The sequence below is a fragment of the Pieris napi genome, chromosome 17, assembly GCF_905475465.1.
Source record: "Pieris napi chromosome 17, ilPieNapi1.2, whole genome shotgun sequence".
NCBI lineage: Eukaryota > Metazoa > Arthropoda > Insecta > Lepidoptera > Pieridae > Pieris > Pieris napi.
The window spans coordinates 5,494,367-5,514,959 of record NC_062250.1 but is presented as its reverse complement, the minus strand read 5'-3'; the positions used below and the strand labels follow the sequence as shown (position 1 = coordinate 5,514,959).

Genomic DNA, 20,593 nt, shown 5'->3' with positions numbered 1-20,593 from the left:
ATAATTTTGTAACTATACTATACTATATAAACTTGGAAGAATTGGCTTCCTTCACTTTGCATACATTTCGTGAATTTGTCAAGATCTATGGCAACCTCTTCATTATCATATATATTTGATTCAGTTGACATGAAACCATAATCAGAATGAGCACACACCAGTTTTTGAAATGCCGCCTTATTTCATAGAAATTCAATCCAGATAAACAAACAGTGTTCTAGCTATGACAAAATGGTTCCTTTCTGATCAGTTACTTAATAGTATGAATATTGATGTCGTGTTTAGAAATAACAAGAGTTTATTATTTAGTATTTTTTTTTTGTTTCTATAATAAAAACTCTTTCCTATTTAATCTTTATAATCTAATCCCTTTATCATATATTTCGGTAAATTAAACGTAATTCTTCCTTAAGTATTTACAGTTAAAATAAGAAAAAAAAATTAAAATAGCTGTTTCTAAATTTCTAAAAATCCTTGATTATGTTGCAACAGAATTATTTTTATCCCATTTCAGTTTAAATGAAATTCTTTCCCACACGTTTAATTCACACACTCTTACACATATTTACACACCCACAACCACTCATGCTTAAGTTTTATTTTGTTTGTTACTTTAGTTTAGTCATAGTATATAGTCATCTCTTTATATATTTTCTGTCTGTGATGGAAGCCCTGCGATTCTATAGTCCTATTAAAGGCACCAACCAGCCCCTAACAAAGATGTTTAAAACCTGCACTATGTAAACCCGTAAAATGCAATGTTGTGAAGAGGCAAATAAACTTTATTATAATCTTATTACCATTTAAACTAAAATGTATAAGTCTCATCACACGCGTAAATATATTTGACACAATAGAAGAAATTCGGGACTTTAATTTACATTAATACGCAGCCATATATAGTGCTTTATGCAAGCACAAAGTTAAATGTCTCAAAATATTTCAGAATAAATCTGTTAAGCTTCATTTGTTTATCTGCATTGAATTCGCCTTTTCCGGCCCTAGTCAACGGCGAAAGCAAATTCATTTATTACTTGCTGTCGGCGACGCGGGCCATAAATCTTTATTTTATTTATCACACGTTGTTCTTATCTTAAAATGTGTACTTAAAGGCGATTTTCCTGTGACATTGCCTAAAGACATAAATTATTACCTTTGTTTTTACAAAATTAAAATACACAACTGAGCGTTTTTAAGGCAGTTTTTGCCGCGCACCAACACTATGTGGAACCAGCTGCCCACTGAAGTATTTCCGTACCAATTCGACATAGGGTCCTTCAAGAAAAGAGTGTACAAATTCTTGAAAGACCGGCAACGCATTTGCGAGCCTGGTGGCAATGTGAGTGTCCATGGGCGGCGGTATCACTTAACATCAGGTGAGCCTCCTGCCTGTTTGCCTCCTATTACATAAAAAAAATATAATAATAATCTATTGCTTGATGTTTGTGCATGCATCTTTTTTATAAACCCCTGTATAAGAGCTGTTTTTTTACTAGAACAGGGAGCAAACAGCTAGAAGGTTCACCTGATGTTAAGTTATCCTTTTAAGAATAGAAATTAGAACCTCCAGTATAAAGCATCGAATAAACCTAGGGCATGACAACTATTTTATTACTGATTCTGGTCGAACCACAATTGAGCGTTATTTTGGCGCGCACAAACACTATGGGGAGACTAAAGTATTTGTGAAACGATTTGAATTGGGATTCTTCAAGAAAAGAGCGTACCAATTGTTAAGGGCAGCAACGTTCTAGAGCCCTCCGGCATTGAGAGTGTCCATGGGCGGTATTTATATACTATTTGTACATTAGATATCCTTGAACTATTAGAAAAATCCTTGATAAACTAAAGAATCTCATCGCCAAACGATTATCGACCTTGTAATAATCTTCTGCCACACCTGTAATCGCCTTCTATATTGAACCCAACTCACTTTATCCAGCTCTGTGATTGGGCATAGACGCGAGATTGCACGTGAACTCAATAATTGGTATAATACGGCATTGACCTATATCCAGCGAAATATCCAATTCTTTATTGTATAAGATAATAGAGAACCTCATGTTAATTGCGGTATTTGATATATACGAGTATGTTCGTTCAATTATGTACGACGTTATTTAAGGAAAAATGTTTGATCGTATTTGTATCTACCCACGTATTTGAGTATTGAATTACTGAATCGTATAGATTGATTTGAACGATTGTATTTTCGGAGGAAACAATGATATCTTTCTTTAATATCTAAATTATATATACTGTTTATTTTCTGTTTGATTTGATAAACTTATCAATTACAAATAAATATACAATGTAGTTACTTGCGTGATGTTTAAAAAATGTTTCTTGGTGTAAAATGAGGGTAGTTTTACCTACTTATATTTTCATAAGTAAAACTACCGTCAGTTTCAAGCTCTCAGCATTTGTATAAAATTTTATAATTAATTAATCATTATCTTAATTAACTACGTTATACAAAATATATGTATTGGGTGGATAGGATTTGTACTAGTCCAAACATACCGTATTCCTAATCGTAAATTAGACCCTACTGCAAATGAAATCTACTCCAAAAACCTCACGACGTTCGACGTATTTGACAAAATTTAGACTTGAAATATTAATGAAATTGGGCATCGGATCGAAAAATGTTAGTCTATATATCAATTTAAAGAACATGCACAAATGTTATTCCACGACCCTTTGGCTGAATCACCATTATAATGCCAATAACAGTTCGTACTCGGTCCGTTTTGCGTCTGGTGAAATATTCTTTGTATCGGTTTTGACCTGAGCTTGACTGTTAAGGATAGTATGAATGCACTCTTTGGTTTTCGTTTAATAATACGACGACAGAACGAACTGTAACCGGAATTATAGTGTTATCCGGTCTTAGAGGGTTGTAATGAAAGAATGTGTTAATATTCTGCCTTGGCAATAATGTAAACATTAAGCCGCCTATTCAGAAAGGATTTTACCCTAGTTCGTTATAGTACTAAAGTCCTGGCGTAGCAATTATCTCTTGTTTTGCTTAAGTTAACGAGGTGGGTTGTAAGGGTTAAGGGTTCCGCGTCCCCAAACCTAACGATTATAAGGAATTATTAATATGTTTTCGTCTATGTTTAGAAGTCTATTAGGGATTTGATAAATTCGTGCTTTTCAGTATATACGTGTGTTATTACAACATTGTTACTTCCCTTTTGATACTTGTCAGTTAGTTATTATGAAGTCTACCCATATAGCTTTTATAACTAAAACTATGTTATATGAAGTGAAGATTTTAAATCATAAGTGTTAACGCTTTTAAGCGTATTAACTCTCTAACATCAGCCTGACTTTGGGACCTTATTGGACCAGAGTCGCAGAGGATAGAACACAATGGAGAGAGCTGGAGGAGGCTATTGCCAAAAGGCACGCCGAATTGCGAGACATAATATAAAATGACACTACATAGTACATACCCACACCTAATTGTTTACCCTAATCAAGTGTATTATGTATCACTTTTCTGGAATTAAAAGGCTTTATTATTATTATTATTATTAACTCTCTAACTAAAATCTAGACTAGAGAAGTTAATAAACAGATATAACATAAACTAAAACATAATTTAAAGTCCACTCACTGGTGTCAATATTTTAGTTATTTATTTATCAGTACTAAAACAACGTATGTTTAAAATATATAAGAAAATATGACCACAAATTTTACATACACATTAATTATATTAGAACATAAAAATTAAACTCAAGCAAACAGCAAAACCCAGATTAAAATTAAATAGAAACTTAAACCTCATTAAGAGCGTGATGCACAAAATGACGGTTATGCAGGAAGATTCAAATATTAAATATAAAATTATATTATAAATGGCATTTATTTATTTATTCGCTCATCAGTGTTCCTACAGCTACTCATTAAACAATAACATTATACACAAAAGCCAAAAAGAAAATACACATTCGAACATATACATAAAGCAGAATTTTTACCTATTTATACAATATGCATTGATCAGTATTATACATATTGATTAAAAATGAAGAATAACAAAGCCATCATTATTAAAAGATACCAGATTCTTTTATATTATTTTTTAAGTATTTTTGAAGTTATACTTCTGTAAGCGCGTTATAAAAAATTTATGAGACTGAAATTTTACGATGCGCGCGCACCGTGACACAAAATTAACACAATGAAGTTGCCCACGGAAGATGCTACGGCATTGGATATAATTTAAAAACAACATTCGAATAATAATAGAATTTATGTTACACTTAATGTAAGAGAATAATAATAAATATTTATTTATTTAATTTTTCAAATGTAAACTGAACTTTATTGACTATAATGACTCTTTTTCCAGTCTTTGATTATTTAATTGTAATTAATTATTTGCATGCAATCAAAAACTATTTTTAATCATGCCAAAGAAGTATAACTTCTTACGCGCGTACATAAGTACACGCATTTTTAGTTACATTAAATATATATATTTGCTGATAATTTGTTTTCTACTTAGATACTATTATAACGATTATTGCAATAAGTGTATGAAAGAAAACAAAGTCAATATAAGTTAAAAACACATACCCGAAGAACATTGTTTCAAACAACCTGATTAGCAAGTTTATTCAGCATGTAGCAATGTGCTCCACTTAACTGCGCACGTTGAGAGTCGTTAAACCGTACAATTGCTCCTTGCCTCAAATTCAGCGTGTGTTAACCATTTATTGTTTTATACATTGTTAATTTACTTCCCACTTAGTATATAACTTAGTAGAAATGGAAGCCAAAAGTAATATACGCGTTTCACGTGACTGATTTGTTTCTATACACTTATTGTTCTTCTTGATGTTCTAACTTGAACTAAAAAGCTACGGACTTGAATAGATCATGGTGTATCGAAATGTCAACCAGTGGAAATACCAGTAATGCTACAAGTTCTAGGTCTTGGTTTTATTGGTACACAGCCGAAGATAGAACCTATAATCTCAGGGTTGAGCCACTGCTTTACTGCTCTGCTTAGAACTTTGCAAAACCTTGTGATGTGTTTTAATATAAAGTAAGAAAAAATTGTCGGTAGTTCTAACTACCCACATTTTATACACAATTTCATAAACAAATTTTAGCAATGACCAAGGAATCCAATGAACTTTAAATCTACGAGTATTTACATTTAAACCGAGTTTCTTTGACTATAATTATGATTTGTATTAATAATGTTGTTTTGTTATGTCTTATGCACTATTCTTGTTCACAGCTGGTGACATTTGCAGACACCTCACTCAACCACATCCGATTCGCTCCGGATTACGAATGCGGCACAAATAATTGTACTTTACGAGGTAATATAACTTTATATTTTCCACTATATACTGTTTTTCTTATTAAAGTGTTATTCCCGTTATTTGTTTAAGGTTACAATACTTTAATTAACAAAGCTAATTTTAAGAAATTTCATACATCGTCGGTTACATAGATCACTGTTTAAGTTAACCCCCCTTGTCTGCCTTGCTAAAACACCTATTGATTGGTTGGAATTCGAATTCAAGACTAGCGGACTATCCTATGCTATAACCAGGAAGCTATAATCAGTTAATTTAACTAAAAATAAAGTAACGAAGTCTGCCTTAAAAGCTCTTATTGCAAAACATATCTTTAGATTTTTTTTTTTAGTCACAATCTTAGAACTTTACGTATCATACTTTATGTTTATAAATAAGGACTTTAAATTGATTATATCAGCACAACCCGGGGGGTGAAACGAAAAACGATATCATTGTTCGCAAACGATAGGTCGCGATCTTAATGATGTTACGTTCCATTGTCCAATCACAAACGAACGCAACGTTTTCGTTAAATGTCAATTTCAATTTCGCGCCTTCTAAATGTCACTGCTCTGTTAGTATTGTGTTTGCTTTATTCTCTCTACTCTGTGACATTACTAGTTACCAATATTGTTCTTTGTATTATTTAAAGTAAATTATATTTCTCGAATCGTTTTCTGTTATTTATAAAATTAACAGTTTCGTTTTACCACCTTTAATTTCCCGGCAACTGCAACAATTTAGCTATATGTATAAAAATTGTGAATGGGATAAAAACTGAACTCATTTTTATTTGAAAATTTTAAACGGCTGTTAATTTAACTTTTAATATAAATCGATGAAGAATATTAAATTTTCACTTTTAGTGAACGTTTACTTAATTTCATGTTAAGACCATGGTATATAAGTTAGAGATTAATTTTTTAATTGAAATTATCCAAAAATTTAATTACAAGAATTGTAATCAAACTATAGCAATTAAAGTAAATATAAGAAAACACAACTTAATTAAACGGAAATATACTAATATTAGGTACTAACACATGAAAATATAAAAACAGGCATAAAACGTGGTACAAACAAGAAAAAAATTATCAATAAAAAGAAACAATATAATACTGGGATACCTTAAATCGTTGGATGGCACGAATTTTTATTCGAAAATAATATTTATCTTTTTATTCCTTAAATTTCCAATCCACCCATTTTCGATTAATACAATCGAATTAATACAACTTTATACGCTATAGAGTGAAATACAGCTAAGTCTAGACTTTATATTCTGAACTGTTTCAATTAAATGAATTTCGTTTTGAGTATTAAGAAACGACTGCACTGTCTAAGTTATAAGTTCTACAATCAGTCCATATGTGTAGATTTAATAACTTCACAATTGGCAACAATTCATGAAGTATACAGAAAAAAAGATAGAATAACCAACTTAAACAGTATTATTTATTGATATTTCAATGTTGGGCAATGTCGTTAATTCTTTTGTGAGGTTTTTACAAGTGTCAATATTAAAAGTAATTTAGCTATTATAAAAATGGTTGTCTGTAAAGTCGGGTTATGGACGATAGTTTAACGTGATAACGTCATAACAAAACATTGATGAAATGATTGCATACTTAAGTATTTGAGAGGAAGAGATATAGATACGGCGCAAGCGTACAATGAGCCGTAACGGGACAATGAGCGTAACAGGACAATGAGTCATGCTTATTCGTGCGTGCAGTTGGCGTTCATCGATTTATTAGACTTTGTTACGTCAAAAAACCTCTACCATATATACATGTAAATAGTCATATACATGTATATAGTCTTCAAAATGAACCATGAGTCATATACTTCCAAAACGATAGGTCCAAAAAGACGCTCATTTATTACTAACATAACTGACTGACTTTACAATTTATTTTTTCTTTCAGTGTAAGATGATTGTTAACATTTGCGCTTCTAATTATTTACTTAAATCTATATGTAACTTAACTTAGGTCACATAACTTGCGCCATATAATCTTTAAATATTTTATTAATAAAATATAAAAAAAATGTACCAGTGCCATATCTAGAAAGGGTTGCTTCATGTTTGGGCCTTAATCTTAATGTTATATTGCAGAATTACAGAACAATCTAGCACGAGAACAAGATGAGCAAATCCTCAAGCGAATGAAAGAGTCATGGGAGAAGAAGCTGCCAGACTTCAACGATTATTTAGATAACATTCTACCATTACTAAGGAATGCTTCTAAAGAAAACCGTAAGTATGATATCAATAATCGTGCTTCAACTGTTTTAAGATATTTTTTTTTTTTAAAGACAATTCACACCAATTGACCTAGTCCCATGCTAAGCTGGTGAAGCTTGGTTTATGAGTACTAGGCAACGGATATACATACATATTATAGATAGATAGACATATTTAAACACCCAAGACCTAAGCACAACACCAAATGCTCATCACATCGATGTTCGTCTCAGCCGGGGTTCGAACCCAGGACCCATGGATTCGCAGTCAGGGGAACTAACCACTAGACCAATGAGTCGTCGAATAATTTAAGACGAATAAGTTTCCGGACTTTCGGTATATCTCCATATTAATAATACTAGCTCCTACAATGAAGGCATACGTTTGAAAAACCTGTCTTAACCCCGAAATTCATGTACCAGGTACGCTGATCACACTACTTGTTTATAAAAATTATCAAAGATACTGTCAAATATAAGGCTGTCTTGCGCTGGATTATTATAATTTTTATGTATAATTTACTTTTATCGTAAATTACTAACCTGAATAAAAGAAAATATATAATTTTCATTGTTTTTTATGCAAACAAAAGCCGGCGAAAGTTATTTTAATGCAAATGAAAATATGTTTTCATTCCGCAGTGTTAATTGGTATATACTGGCTGGACTCTGAATTGCAATATTTCGCTTCCACACGCAACTTTTTATTGCCTTGTACTCTTTTTAAACTTTATATTTTGTAAATTATCTCTTCATTCAGGCATTAAATTCTGACTCTGGACTTGGCGCTATTAATTGGGCCTTAAAGGCATTGAATTTGAAAACGCAGATAATTTTTTTACATAAAACCTTTTTTCAAGAAATATGTTCCAAATTCAAATGTAGTAAATGTCACAATTTTAATTTATAATTCTTTTGTTTTTAGTGTATGACTCTGTGGAGGAATACTGGGACGCCCTCACAGAGTATGAAGGCGCTACGTTGAAGGCTCGTGAGATCTGGGATCATGTGAAGCCATTATATACGAAGCTGAACAAATATGTCGCTTTAAGACTGAAGGGGGCAGACGCTGTTGGGAAACCATTGCCAATTCATTCAATCAGTAAGTCGCCCAGAGGATTGAATTTAATAACGCAACTAAAATACAAATAATACATTTTATATTTCCAAAAATTACACAAATAATAGTCGAAGAACGAAACGCGCCAGTACCTTAATTTTACGATAGTTTTGTGGTTGAATTCTATGATTTTTACTTTTGTCTTGAAAGTTCTATACAATTTGAACAGCCAAACCAATGCTATTCATTTTTGTGTGTGTGCTTACTTCTGTCTTGTTACGGGGCGTATTCCAAGCATGATGAATTAATTTTAATTAGGACTATTAAATGTTTTTGTCGTCTGTGCAGTAATGACCGCTTAAACAAAAGCATTGTTACCTTGCGTTCTCTCCTATGGACATGTAAGAATCTACTTAATCATATTATCGCCTCTCGCATTTTGACCATCTCGGTGATGATCAAATATAATTAGTTTATTATTTCACTTGTATGGTATTAAATAAAGATCCTAATAGAGAAAACAACATTCAAGGGAAAACGATATATTTATTTCCAAACAAATGGACAGTTGACATATCTTTATGTTATTTCATACGCCATCGTCAAACTAAGCACAGACTTAATGTAAGAGAATAATTTTAATAAATACTATTACGGTAATATAATATTACAAAGCATAGTATACATTTTCGGAATTTGATTATTTTTATTCTTAAATAACTAAAATTTACGGCATAACTCATAAGTGATGTACAAAATATACGAATGTAAAAATGGTATACAAGATAAAATTATCTCCTATATAAAGAGGCTTCGATCGGAAATCAAATTGAGGCAGATAACACCCAGAGGATGTCAAGACCATGATATCAAAAATCGTGACCTTACTTATTTCAATATTCTGATAAGATTTTTCACATCTTGAATTGGAATTTAATTCATGATTATTTATTAGAAAAAATATATAATGCATTAATTAAAGTGTAAAGTGTAATGCCGTCTAGAGAAAAAGCTTTTCAAGCAAGCCAAACCTGTCATATTGTCCAGAAAATTCTGACTAAATCATTATAGCAGGGGAAAAAGTGACAGGGGAAGGATTTAATATACGTATACAATCATAATAAATCAATATAAATCAACAGTTAATTTTGATTTTATTTATTTCGTAGTCAACTCGACTAAAATCTATGTTAGAAACGCTCAAAATTAAAACAAAAGAACGGAATAATTTAGTTATGTTTATGAAAAACTTCTTTATCTTAGAAATGTAATTTCACTCAATATTGTTAATGCTTTTAGGCTCGAAAGCTCAAGTTTACCACAGGATAAATATAAAAAGTATTATTTCAGGACCATATTCCCAGTAATTCATTATAAAGCTAGAAAAACAAGCTGACTAAACACAACAAAGTTTATTTGGTCAGGTTCTGCCCCTCATTTGCTTATTACGTGACATGATTCCGTAGTACTCTTTGCTTTTAAAGCAGACAATTTCTTTCTAAAAATCGTTCTTAATTCTCAAAAAACTTAACAATGTTCCTAGAATAAAACTTATTTTGTTATTATTCCGTGAATCAAACACCGCAAGCATGCGGCAAGTATAAGGCATTTTTCGTGATTAAACAATGATATATCATAGAATTTGCATTTAAAACGAAATAGTGTGTATACAGTGATACGTTTGACAAAAAGCTACCTTTCCATTTTTCAATTCTATATCGTATCATGTACAATACCTATTTCCTTTTAACCGAATAAAACACTAATGGAGACTGTTAAAAGATTAATATCATTTAAATTTTTTATCAAATATATCGTACAGTGAGATTGCAGACTTTTTTATCCTAAGCTTTTACATTGTTACTGTTGTTTGTCCGCTATGGACTCCTAAACTACCGAACCGATATCAATCAAATTTGCACACCGTGTGTAGTTTGATCCAACTTAAAAGATAGGATAGCTGACATCTCAATGTATACCCGCAATATTATTTTATTGCAAAATATTTGTTTATTATTTGATAGTCACAATTCTAACAGATGGCGCTGTGTTGAAAGTACCAACGTTTCACAAAAGCTACAATTTAATGGCATAACCACCAATAAAGCATGGTGGTCCCCATGACTGGATTTCTCCTACCGTTTCCCTTGAATAGTTTGCTACTATGTAATATAACCAAAACCTTAGCCACAGCAACGCTTGGCTGGTCTGCTAGTAAAAATATAAATTCAATGACATTAAAATATTCCCGTTTTAAATCGTATTTACAGAATTGTATAGTACCAAATACTCGTTAACGTTAATTTCAACGCTTAAAATCGTAGACGAAATATTCGTTTGAACTCTGTATAAATCTCACTATTTTACAGCTATAAAAATTCCCTGGAGAAACATATTCCGATGCTTTTCTTATATGCCAATAAAATCTATCGAAATACGGTTATACGATTTTCGTCGAGAAGGATTGTAAATAACGATACTTTGAAATCTTTCTAGGGTCCCTGACCGGGGATGACTGGTCAAATTTAATTGAGATTTTACTACCTAAACATTCGGATATTTACCAGAAGGTCTATGCCAATTTGCATGTTATGGTAAGTTTTTATTTATTTTAAATTGCATGCATTTTTATATTTAATCATTTAAAAAAATAAGTGCGAAGATAGCTTCGTTTGGAAGGTCTTTTGTCGATGTTAACTTCATACCAATTTGTAAGGCTGTTTTTTTTTTAATGGCTCTGGCACGGTTTGTGCATTAGCCAGCGTCAAGTATAAGACTTTATAAATTCGTGCTTTTTTTTTGCCTTAGAAATTGGACCATGTCCTCCATGTACTCGCCCGGTACCGCACAACCCTCCCAAAGGCCGAGAACAAATTTAAATTAAATTAAAACTTGCCCTCGAACCGGGAATCAAACCCGGTACCCCTCACCTAGCTGCCACTTAATAAGACCGCTAGGCTATGAGGCCCCCAAAGGCTGTTTATATGTTTTACTGCATAAACCTGCTGTGCCTACCAATACGAGAGATAGTTAAAGTTCTTTTAAGATCAAACCCAGGACCGGACGCTGTATGCGTTCAATGCGTTAGTTCGTTATAGTTACTTGGGTATGCATTAAATATATTTTCACTACATTCCCAAGAGCCATCGTGCATCAACTGCTTACATTTTAAATGTATGAATAAAATAAAAGACCGTGAACGTTTTTACCCGTAACTCCTTTTTGTTCTTTTACAATTTTAACAGAACTTATCTGTAGATTTTTCACAAATCTTTTTTCCTTCTTGCACGTGATACTACATAAATTTTATCATCTCATGTATTATCTTCATTTTATATAGTTTAAGGAAGTAGCTTTATATTTCTTTTAATTTTTTTTATTTATTTTTTTTGGCTCTGGCACGGTTTGTGTATTAGCCAGCGTCAAGTCCTGCGTCCAGCGTCCATGTCCTCCATGTACGGTTTAGGCACTCGCCCGGTACCGCACAACCCTCCCGAGGCCCGAAGGCCGAGAACAAATTTAAATTAAATTAAAACTTGCCCTCGAACCGGGAATCGAACCCGGTACCCCTCACCTAGCTGCCACTTAATAAGACCGCTAGGTTATGAGGCCCCTATCTTTATCTTGTATACTTTGTTTTAGGATATGGGTGGTTTGAAAGCATACAAAGAAGCCGAGAAAGTCATAAACCATCTTAACTTTGGTGAAATACCCTCAGAAATAATAAATGAATCAGACTACAACGGTACTTGCCCATCGACAATTGTCGACTGGTGCCAGCCGAATAAACTGAAATTTGTTACGTGCAAGGATGTTAGTATATCAAATTACATGGATGCTCATGAGATGGCTATGAGATTAAAGTACAAATTGATTGCTGCTACGCACAGTAACAATACATATGCGCTAAGAGAAGCACCCAGATACTCAGGTAAATTTTAATCTATGTTAAGCAAACCGAATCATGTATACGTACTGCGTTTGTGAAGTTTCAGGGTCTGAAAATATATAAAAAAATCTGTCTATATCCCCCTCCCCCCCTACTGAAATCACACGAATTAACGTTTCTTACTAGAACGATAACGTTATGTTATCGTAAATAATATTTATTTTGTATATTATACACAGCTTGTGGTGACTGGTCGTACTTGTATTCGTGTATGCGGTGATGTTGGTTATTTCGACTATGTGTTTGCGTGTTGTTCCCACGAGAATGTAAGTGCGTGCTCCTATTTCACCATGCCTCCTGCTGATAGAGGACAAATCTTTGTTTGTAATTTATGTTATGATTACTAATTACTTAAAATGTCACATGGGACATGGTGTAATGGTTGCAGCTCCTTACAAACATTGTGTAAAACAAAAAAAATGGCGATTAAAAAGAGTGGCGGAGAGTTTATTGTCAGTTCTTCTCTCCCGTTCTACACCCTTGATTTGAGAACTGGCAGTAAATGTAAAATTAGAAGCATTAATATGTATTTCTTTACTGACGAGTCATAAGTGTAAATTATGTTACCTATATGATTAAATGATTTTTGTTTTTTTTTACTATATTATATATCTACAGTTATGAATTGTACAGTATATTAATATTTCTCTTTCTTAAATATTACCTTTTTGCAGCTGTCTACGAGGCTATTCCAGGCTTTGTTTCACTATTATCAATGACTCCACATACTCTGGACCGCGCTGGATTATATTCTCTGGAAAGGTTTAACTACAATCCAAACTACCACCGCCTTGTTCTACAGCTCATTATTGCTTTGCGAGATTTACCTAGGTACTGATGCCATTATTTTACAATCATATGAATTATCATAAGTATCTCAAATAGGAGAATAGTTTATTTGATACTCTAATAGACATTTTATGAAGTATTGGACTTTCTTGTTTACAGTAGTTTCTACAGAATACATAATTTAGGATTTTTTATTGGTATTCTTTTTCACATCGTGGGTTACATTATCGAAGTTTTAATTCGGATCCCTAACTTTTTTTAAATATTGTATAGCCTATGTTCATCAGGGATTAAATGTAGAATTCTGCTCAATGCAAAAAAAAATCAAATCTTTCCTTTATAATATTATTAGACGATAGGAAATTTCGTGCAATATTTTGAAAACATAATAAATAACATATTCAATATTATATTACACATAACATTTTTAATAAGAATAAGAGTGCCTTTTTTCTTGTGGATTGAGGGTGTCCATGATTTTCTGGCTGTATGCCAAGCAGGTTTTAATCATTCTTTCTATAAAGAGCATTTTCTTAAGTTTTATATTTTCAGATTGAACTTTTACATGGCGGCAGATGAATGGCGTCTCCAGGTATTGATGGGAAAGGTTCCTTTTGCCAAAATAGCAAGTAGCTGGAGCGAGTTCCGGAAAAATTTCTCTCTTATCGAGTCTTCCAATATTGATATTTTGGGAGACCCTTACGTCCTGATGAATAAACCACATGTAGGGTGCGTTGAAAATTAATTAATTTTTATATCAACCAGTTCACAATTATATATTCAAATTGAGATAAGCAAATTGATTCAATATATTATATATATACACAGACTCTAGTTAAAAATCAAAGTATATTTTAAATTAAATAATATTGTAATCACTCTAAATTTATACATATTTTGCAGAAAATTCATGGGATTGATTCTAAAGTATCAAATATATCAATCATTTGCTGAAGAACTGATGTCAGATGATGATGATTTGGTAGAACATGTTGCGGAAAATAACCAACGACTAATGTGAGTTTATTTTAACATATTCACATAACAATAACAGATTTTAATTGAAAATTTATTCAGAATCAAAAGTGCCTACACAAAATGAATGCTTCTGCTAATAACTTTAACCAAAATTGTAACTCGATTAAAAGAAATATATAAACCATTAGATTGTTTCAAAGTAAAAATTTAACGTAAGTATTTTGTTTCAGTGATACAATGATGCACGGTTACGCCTTTGTCTGGACCGAAATGGTCAGCGATCTACTTGCTAAACGTGAAAATGGTCTAGAGTACACAGGCCTTACAGATTACTTCAGACTCTTAGACGAATATCTAGATAACCAGTTAGATCCAACCAGTGAAAACACTTTTGAAGAATACATAGATCCACCAACAGAGGCTGATAATGAAAATGAAATAGTCGATGAAAATAAGGAAAACAAAGAACCAGATTATGAAGATAATGAGGATCAGCAAGAAACACATGATGATATAAATGAAAATATCATCGAAACTGATGATGAGTCTCATTCAAAGTCCGGAAGCGAGGCATCTACAGTTGGAGTGCTTGAAATCAAGAATCCTGTCGCAGCTTCAGATCCGAATGAAAACATTAATCCTAAGGAAGCATCTTACAATGTATATTGGTGGATAGGTATTGCTGTAGCGATAGCAGTTGTTATTGTACTCGTTGCTATTGTAGCAAGAAAGCGCCACAATCACAGAAAACAGTTAGAACGCCAAAGACGACAGAACTCGTCCGCCTGATTTGAGGAATATCGGTTCTAGAAACGGAACCGATTTAAGACATTAGTGAAATTGTGCCAATACGGTATATGTGTGAGTCTGAGTACAAATATGTTTCATGTGTATTTAATTTTTATGTGTTTGTGTCTCTCTCTGGTGCTCTTAACATAATTCCATTTCACCGCATTTAAATTTTATTTTTATCATAGAATCTTCATATACATTAAGTGTAATGGTAAGGAGAAGGAAATATTTTTGTACATATCACAATTTGAGGATAAATGATTGTTACCAAGTGTTTAAAATAGGTGTATTTATACTTAGGTGTAATTTCGCTGTGCCTTAAGCGTTTCAATTTCGTGTAAGTACTATTAATAATATAGGGTGATCTTTGTAATAAATACAAAGTAAATTTTATAAATCTTTACTATGGCGTATAATGACCAAATTTCGAAAACGTTCAGTTATATATTATTTCGTTTCTTTTTATTCGACGTTCAAATTGTAATTAATGAAATACATATTAACTTATTCGATATTTATAATGTTTATTTAACTAGTTATTTATTGTCGAAGCATGAAATACCAAATATTGTCAAAATTTCAAGAAAATAAATGTTTTAAACATATCTACACTTTTATTTCATAATTCTCCTATTAGACATGTTCTAAAATTATTTGTAAAACAGATAGTAAGGTAGTTTTAATTATTTCTGTTTCTATAGTAGTTATAATTGATCATAAAAGTATAAAGCAACTTTTTGTTAGTTTTTTTTATTTGGTTTATTCCGCTTCATCAGGAAATATGGGAGGTTACATAATAAAAAATAATAAAAAAGCCTTTTTTTTACTTGCAAAAAATTCATTTTTAAGAAAATAAATTACACGCATTTTTACAGTAATATTTTTTTTTCTATTTATTTCCAAATTATTTTGCAAGAACCCTTCCGCAGGTGAAGGCCTCTTCCAAGGAACTCCAGGTATCTCGGTTTTGGGTGAGTTGCATCCAGCTCGAGCCAGCGTTTTAGCAATGTCGTCCGCCCACCTCGTGAGCGGTCTTCCTCTGTTTCGCTTCCCAATAGGGCACACCACACCCTTATGGTCCGAACCAACTGAATCCGCCTGAGTGAAACTGTATGGCAACGATATCTTTATATATATAATTCTTCTGTGAGTGTGTATGTCACTGAACTTCTCTCAAACGACTGGACCGATTTTGATGAAATTTTTTGTGTGTGTTCAAGGGGATCTGGGAATGGTTTAGATTCACAAATCAATCAGCCCGGCAGGTGGCGCTGCAGTCGGTACTTTCATACTTTAATATCCTAATAGCTTGAAATATCATGGCAGGACAACGTCTGTAGGGTCCACTAGTAATATTATAAAGTTGAATAGCCGAATATTTTTTATATAATCCATTTATCGAGAGAAGCTTCCATGCCCAAATTAACGCGGTTGAAACTACGGGTTAGTTAGTATAAAATACGTGATGTTATAGATATGTTTTTGCCTTCATTGCGACAAGGGTTGGCATATGATTTAGTACCGTTGACCGCTTATCGTGATGAACAAGTATGATTCTTTTGTAAATTAAATAACCCTGTAGGTGGTGGCTTTATAAAATTCATTGTTGTTTTTAACATGCGTATTTATTACATTTTTAATTATTAAGAGAATCTTAACTTAATATTTTGTAACATATAGTGGAAGTTTTTAAATATTTGACATTTTTATAGGCAATAACACGAGAATCAATTTGTTTTGTGAACTGCTGCTTTTTCGACCTGAAGGGAGGAGCTTTTACTGTCTAACCACTGAATGACCGGCTCGAAATCTGTTGGGTCAGCTTTGTCGCCATCAGGGTTGGATGGATCTCTTGTTGGATCTCTTGGGTTGAATGCTCCCCCGAAGGTCCATCATAAGGGCGTGTGGCTGATGTGTTTTCAGTGGTATGGTCCCGCTACCACTCAGAATAGCAGAGGGCTTTGAGTGTAGACCCGCAGGTCTGTGTAAGCACACTTGCACCTTCAAAAAAAAGTCACCATCAGTATTAGTAATATACTTTCTGTAAAGCTTGGGATTACTTGGTTTTATACCGGAAACAATATTTATTTCTTTGTTCATAGTTGTTGTTTATACGGACAGATTTGCTTTAAAATATTATCATCAAAACGCGGCGATGTGTCAGCCCCTGCCCCATTGTTATTGGACATTTACAGAACATAAAAGAGCATTAAGAGATTAGGTACAAACAAAAAATACTTTCAGGGATTTTTAATATATGTCGTAATTTTTAACTGACTACAACAAAGATAATATTTAGAGTTATTTATTAACATACTTTGAATCTAAACCTAAAAACCTTCAAAAATATAATATAGTAACTAAAATGTATTATTAAAAGGAGTCCCTTTAGGCAAGGTTCCGAAGATACTAGCAGTGTTCCCCTATAGCTAGACTAATTCTTTGTCCGAGGTAGCTGCCAGCTCTTCGGTCTCCTGTAATGTCGACTAACGACATCTAGACTTTAATGTCTACAAAGTTTCGTAATTCTATTATAAATTAAACGAAGATACGAATAACAGATGAATGAATGATGTACATAAAAAACCTAAACGAACGAAGAATTTAAATCTTGGATTAATTTTACATCACGTGGAATCTATTGATTCCTCAGTATTGATTTTAAAAAAAGGGTGCGTGTACTTATGTACGCGCATAAGAAGTTATACTTCTTTGGCATTATTAAAATAGTTTTTAATTGCATGCAAATAATTAATTACAATTAAATAATCAAAGACTGGAAAAGGAGTCATTATAGTCAATAAAGTTCAGTTTACATTTGAAAAATTAAATAAATAATTATTTACTGTTATTCTCTTACATTAAGTGTAACATAAATTCTATTATTATTCGAATGTTGTTTTTAAATTATGTCCAATGCCGTAGCATCTTCCGTGGGCAACTTCATTATGTTCATTTTGTTGTCACGGTGCGCGCGCATCGTAAAATTTCACTCTCATCAATTTTTAATAACGCGCCTAAAGAACTTAACGACAAAAACCTTTTGTGACAAGAAGAATATGGTACATTAAACGAAAAAATATTCTCGATGAAAAACTATTAGTAATCAAGTACTATTTAGAAAGTAGATAACGCCTATTTATATAGTAGTTGAGAAATGTTCACCTTATCAGAACGATTTTCCTGTTTACATCCAATTTCCTTGCTCGAAACCAAAACAGTTCTTAATAGGTCGGGCGCTGTTATATTAAAGGTATATTGACGGCCATGGATTAAAACTTGAGCCGTAGAGCATAAAAATATTTAGTGCTTCACCATAAAGCGATATTCATAAATAAAAAAGTTTCTACATTATTGGAGATTGATGCACTTTGAGAAAGTACCGACGAAGTAACTTTTATTTTAGGCTAATATATTTGTTAAAAAATATAAGTTCGGACATATAGACAGGGACTGATGTTGAATTAAAAAGTATTGTACTATGTAGTATTAAGTAAAAGAGAGTTTACCAAGTGAGTAAAGCGTGAAACTCTCAATCTTGCGGTAGTGGATTCGAATCATAGGTATGCCGTTATTCTTGTACGTACTTCGTACATCATGCCTTAGACCCAAAATAGGCACTACTCGACTAGCACAAAAGGCAAGCCTTTTTTAATAAATAAAATGATATTTTACTTAATTAAGTAAGTAAATTAGGATTAATCCTAACGGAGCCTCAACAAGTAGGTAATTTTTCAGTTTAATCTCTGAAAATAGAGTACAATGATTTTGGTGGTTGTGTGTACCGAAGACGAAGTTAGCACCTGTTTGAGAACTATCCGTAGTAAAAAGCGCATTTGAAAGAATTTGAGCAATAGCGATTAAAGTATGTCAATATGTGATTGTACTATCCTATAATATTTATAATATCCTATATCGAAAAATGTCACTGAGCTGCAAGAATTAATTCGATACCGTTTTAGATAAATGCAAAAGTACGATAAAACTTATGAATACCACAAATACTACCAAACAATTTGCCAAAGATATTTCAGATTTTAAAACAGTCTCGTCCCGTGAACATCAGTTCAAACCACACATACAGATTGAATAAAATACTTGGATAATATAATTTTTTTTTGTTTTTTTTTATATAATAGGGGGGCAAACGAGCTTGCGGGACGACGAAAAAGGGCAGTCTACGCAGCCCATAGACACCCATTTTTAGTGGCCGCAATTATAATGTCAGATTAAATTTATGCATGATAAACAAATTTGAACTTCAATTTTAACTAAGTAAAACACTACAGTTTCATTTAAAATTTGTTTACTTTATGGCAATTAATCACGATGGTTTATGCATTGCTTGACGTTTATTTAACGATCCGTTTCCTATATAGGTTAGTGTAAAGGAATAGAGTTTTAACTGATTACGTCGCGTTTATAGCATTTTTAATTAAACTTTAGATCGTGACACGAGGCAGTCCACTCGATTAAAGCTTAGAGAATCGTTTAATTGAGAAAATCAAATGCGTTTTAAATTTAAAATATATAATATTCTTCCCCTCTATGCAACATATATATTTTTTATTATATAGAAAATCCTTAAATCTTTATGTTGAAATAGTGATTGTTTATCATAGTTTATATTTTTTATAATAACAATGAAGTTAACTAAAATTTATCAAAATATATTAAGTCGTTTTTAACGTCGTTAATTTTGACTTATTATAAAAAACACTAGCTGACCCGGCAAACGTTTGTTTTGTCATATTAATCGTAGAGGGCTGCTAATTAGGGGTTGTATGTTTTTTTGTATGTTGCATCATGAAAAAAAACAAACAGAAATTTCTATAAAATAAAAATAATAATTTGCCGTGGACACCCCTTAACACTTAGAGGTATATAGTAGCCGATTCTCAGACTTACTGAGTATGAATATAAAGTTTCGACATACAAATAAAATCTGGAATACACAATTTCAAATTATTCTAAATACTAAGCTCTAAAAAATGTCGTGGACACCCCTTAACACTTAGAGGTTTGAAAGTTAGATAGTAGCCGATTCTCAGACTTACTGAGTATGAATATAAAATTTCGTAAGAATCGGTCGAGCCGTTTCGGAGGAGTACGGGAACGAACATTGCGACACGAGAATTTTATCTATTAGATTAACAGTGTTCAAGATTCTCTTCACGAAAAAGTCGTTTTAACTATCAAGCAAATTAAAATAAAATAGATACCAATTGAAACGTACGTACGAAACTTAAATTTTAATCGCTGGCAGTAAAAAATATAGATCAACATCTGGACCTAATGACTTTTCCATCTGAGAAATACAATTAACTTATCTTTATGAAAGGGCGCAAGTCACGTACTTGGTAAAGTTATTTAGCTTTAAATTAATCAGTTGAGTTTAATCATATCATACAATCAGACCAGCCTTGCGATTCTGTTACTCACTTTTCA

The 20,593-nt window shown here is 32.4% G+C and overlaps 1 protein-coding gene across 3 annotated transcripts in view; it reads left to right on the top strand.

Annotated features, from left to right (window-relative positions):
• Window positions 1-15,750, top strand: part of LOC125058113 (inactive angiotensin-converting enzyme-related protein-like) — a 160,541-nt gene extending 144,791 nt beyond the window's left edge. For all 3 annotated transcript variants that reach the window (XM_047662154.1, XM_047662152.1, XM_047662153.1), the window contains 9 exons: window positions 5,264-5,348; window positions 7,450-7,590; window positions 8,503-8,679; window positions 11,134-11,231; window positions 12,280-12,568; window positions 13,261-13,417; window positions 13,928-14,104; window positions 14,279-14,392; window positions 14,584-15,750. In XM_047662154.1, the coding sequence (XP_047518110.1) occupies window positions 5,264-5,348; window positions 7,450-7,590; window positions 8,503-8,679; window positions 11,134-11,231; window positions 12,280-12,568; window positions 13,261-13,417; window positions 13,928-14,104; window positions 14,279-14,392; window positions 14,584-15,142 (1,797 nt within the window). In that variant the 3' untranslated portion in view covers window positions 15,143-15,750. The remainder of the gene's footprint in view (window positions 1-5,263; window positions 5,349-7,449; window positions 7,591-8,502; window positions 8,680-11,133; window positions 11,232-12,279; window positions 12,569-13,260; window positions 13,418-13,927; window positions 14,105-14,278; window positions 14,393-14,583) is intronic.
• Window positions 15,751-20,593: the final 4,843 nt, after the last annotated feature.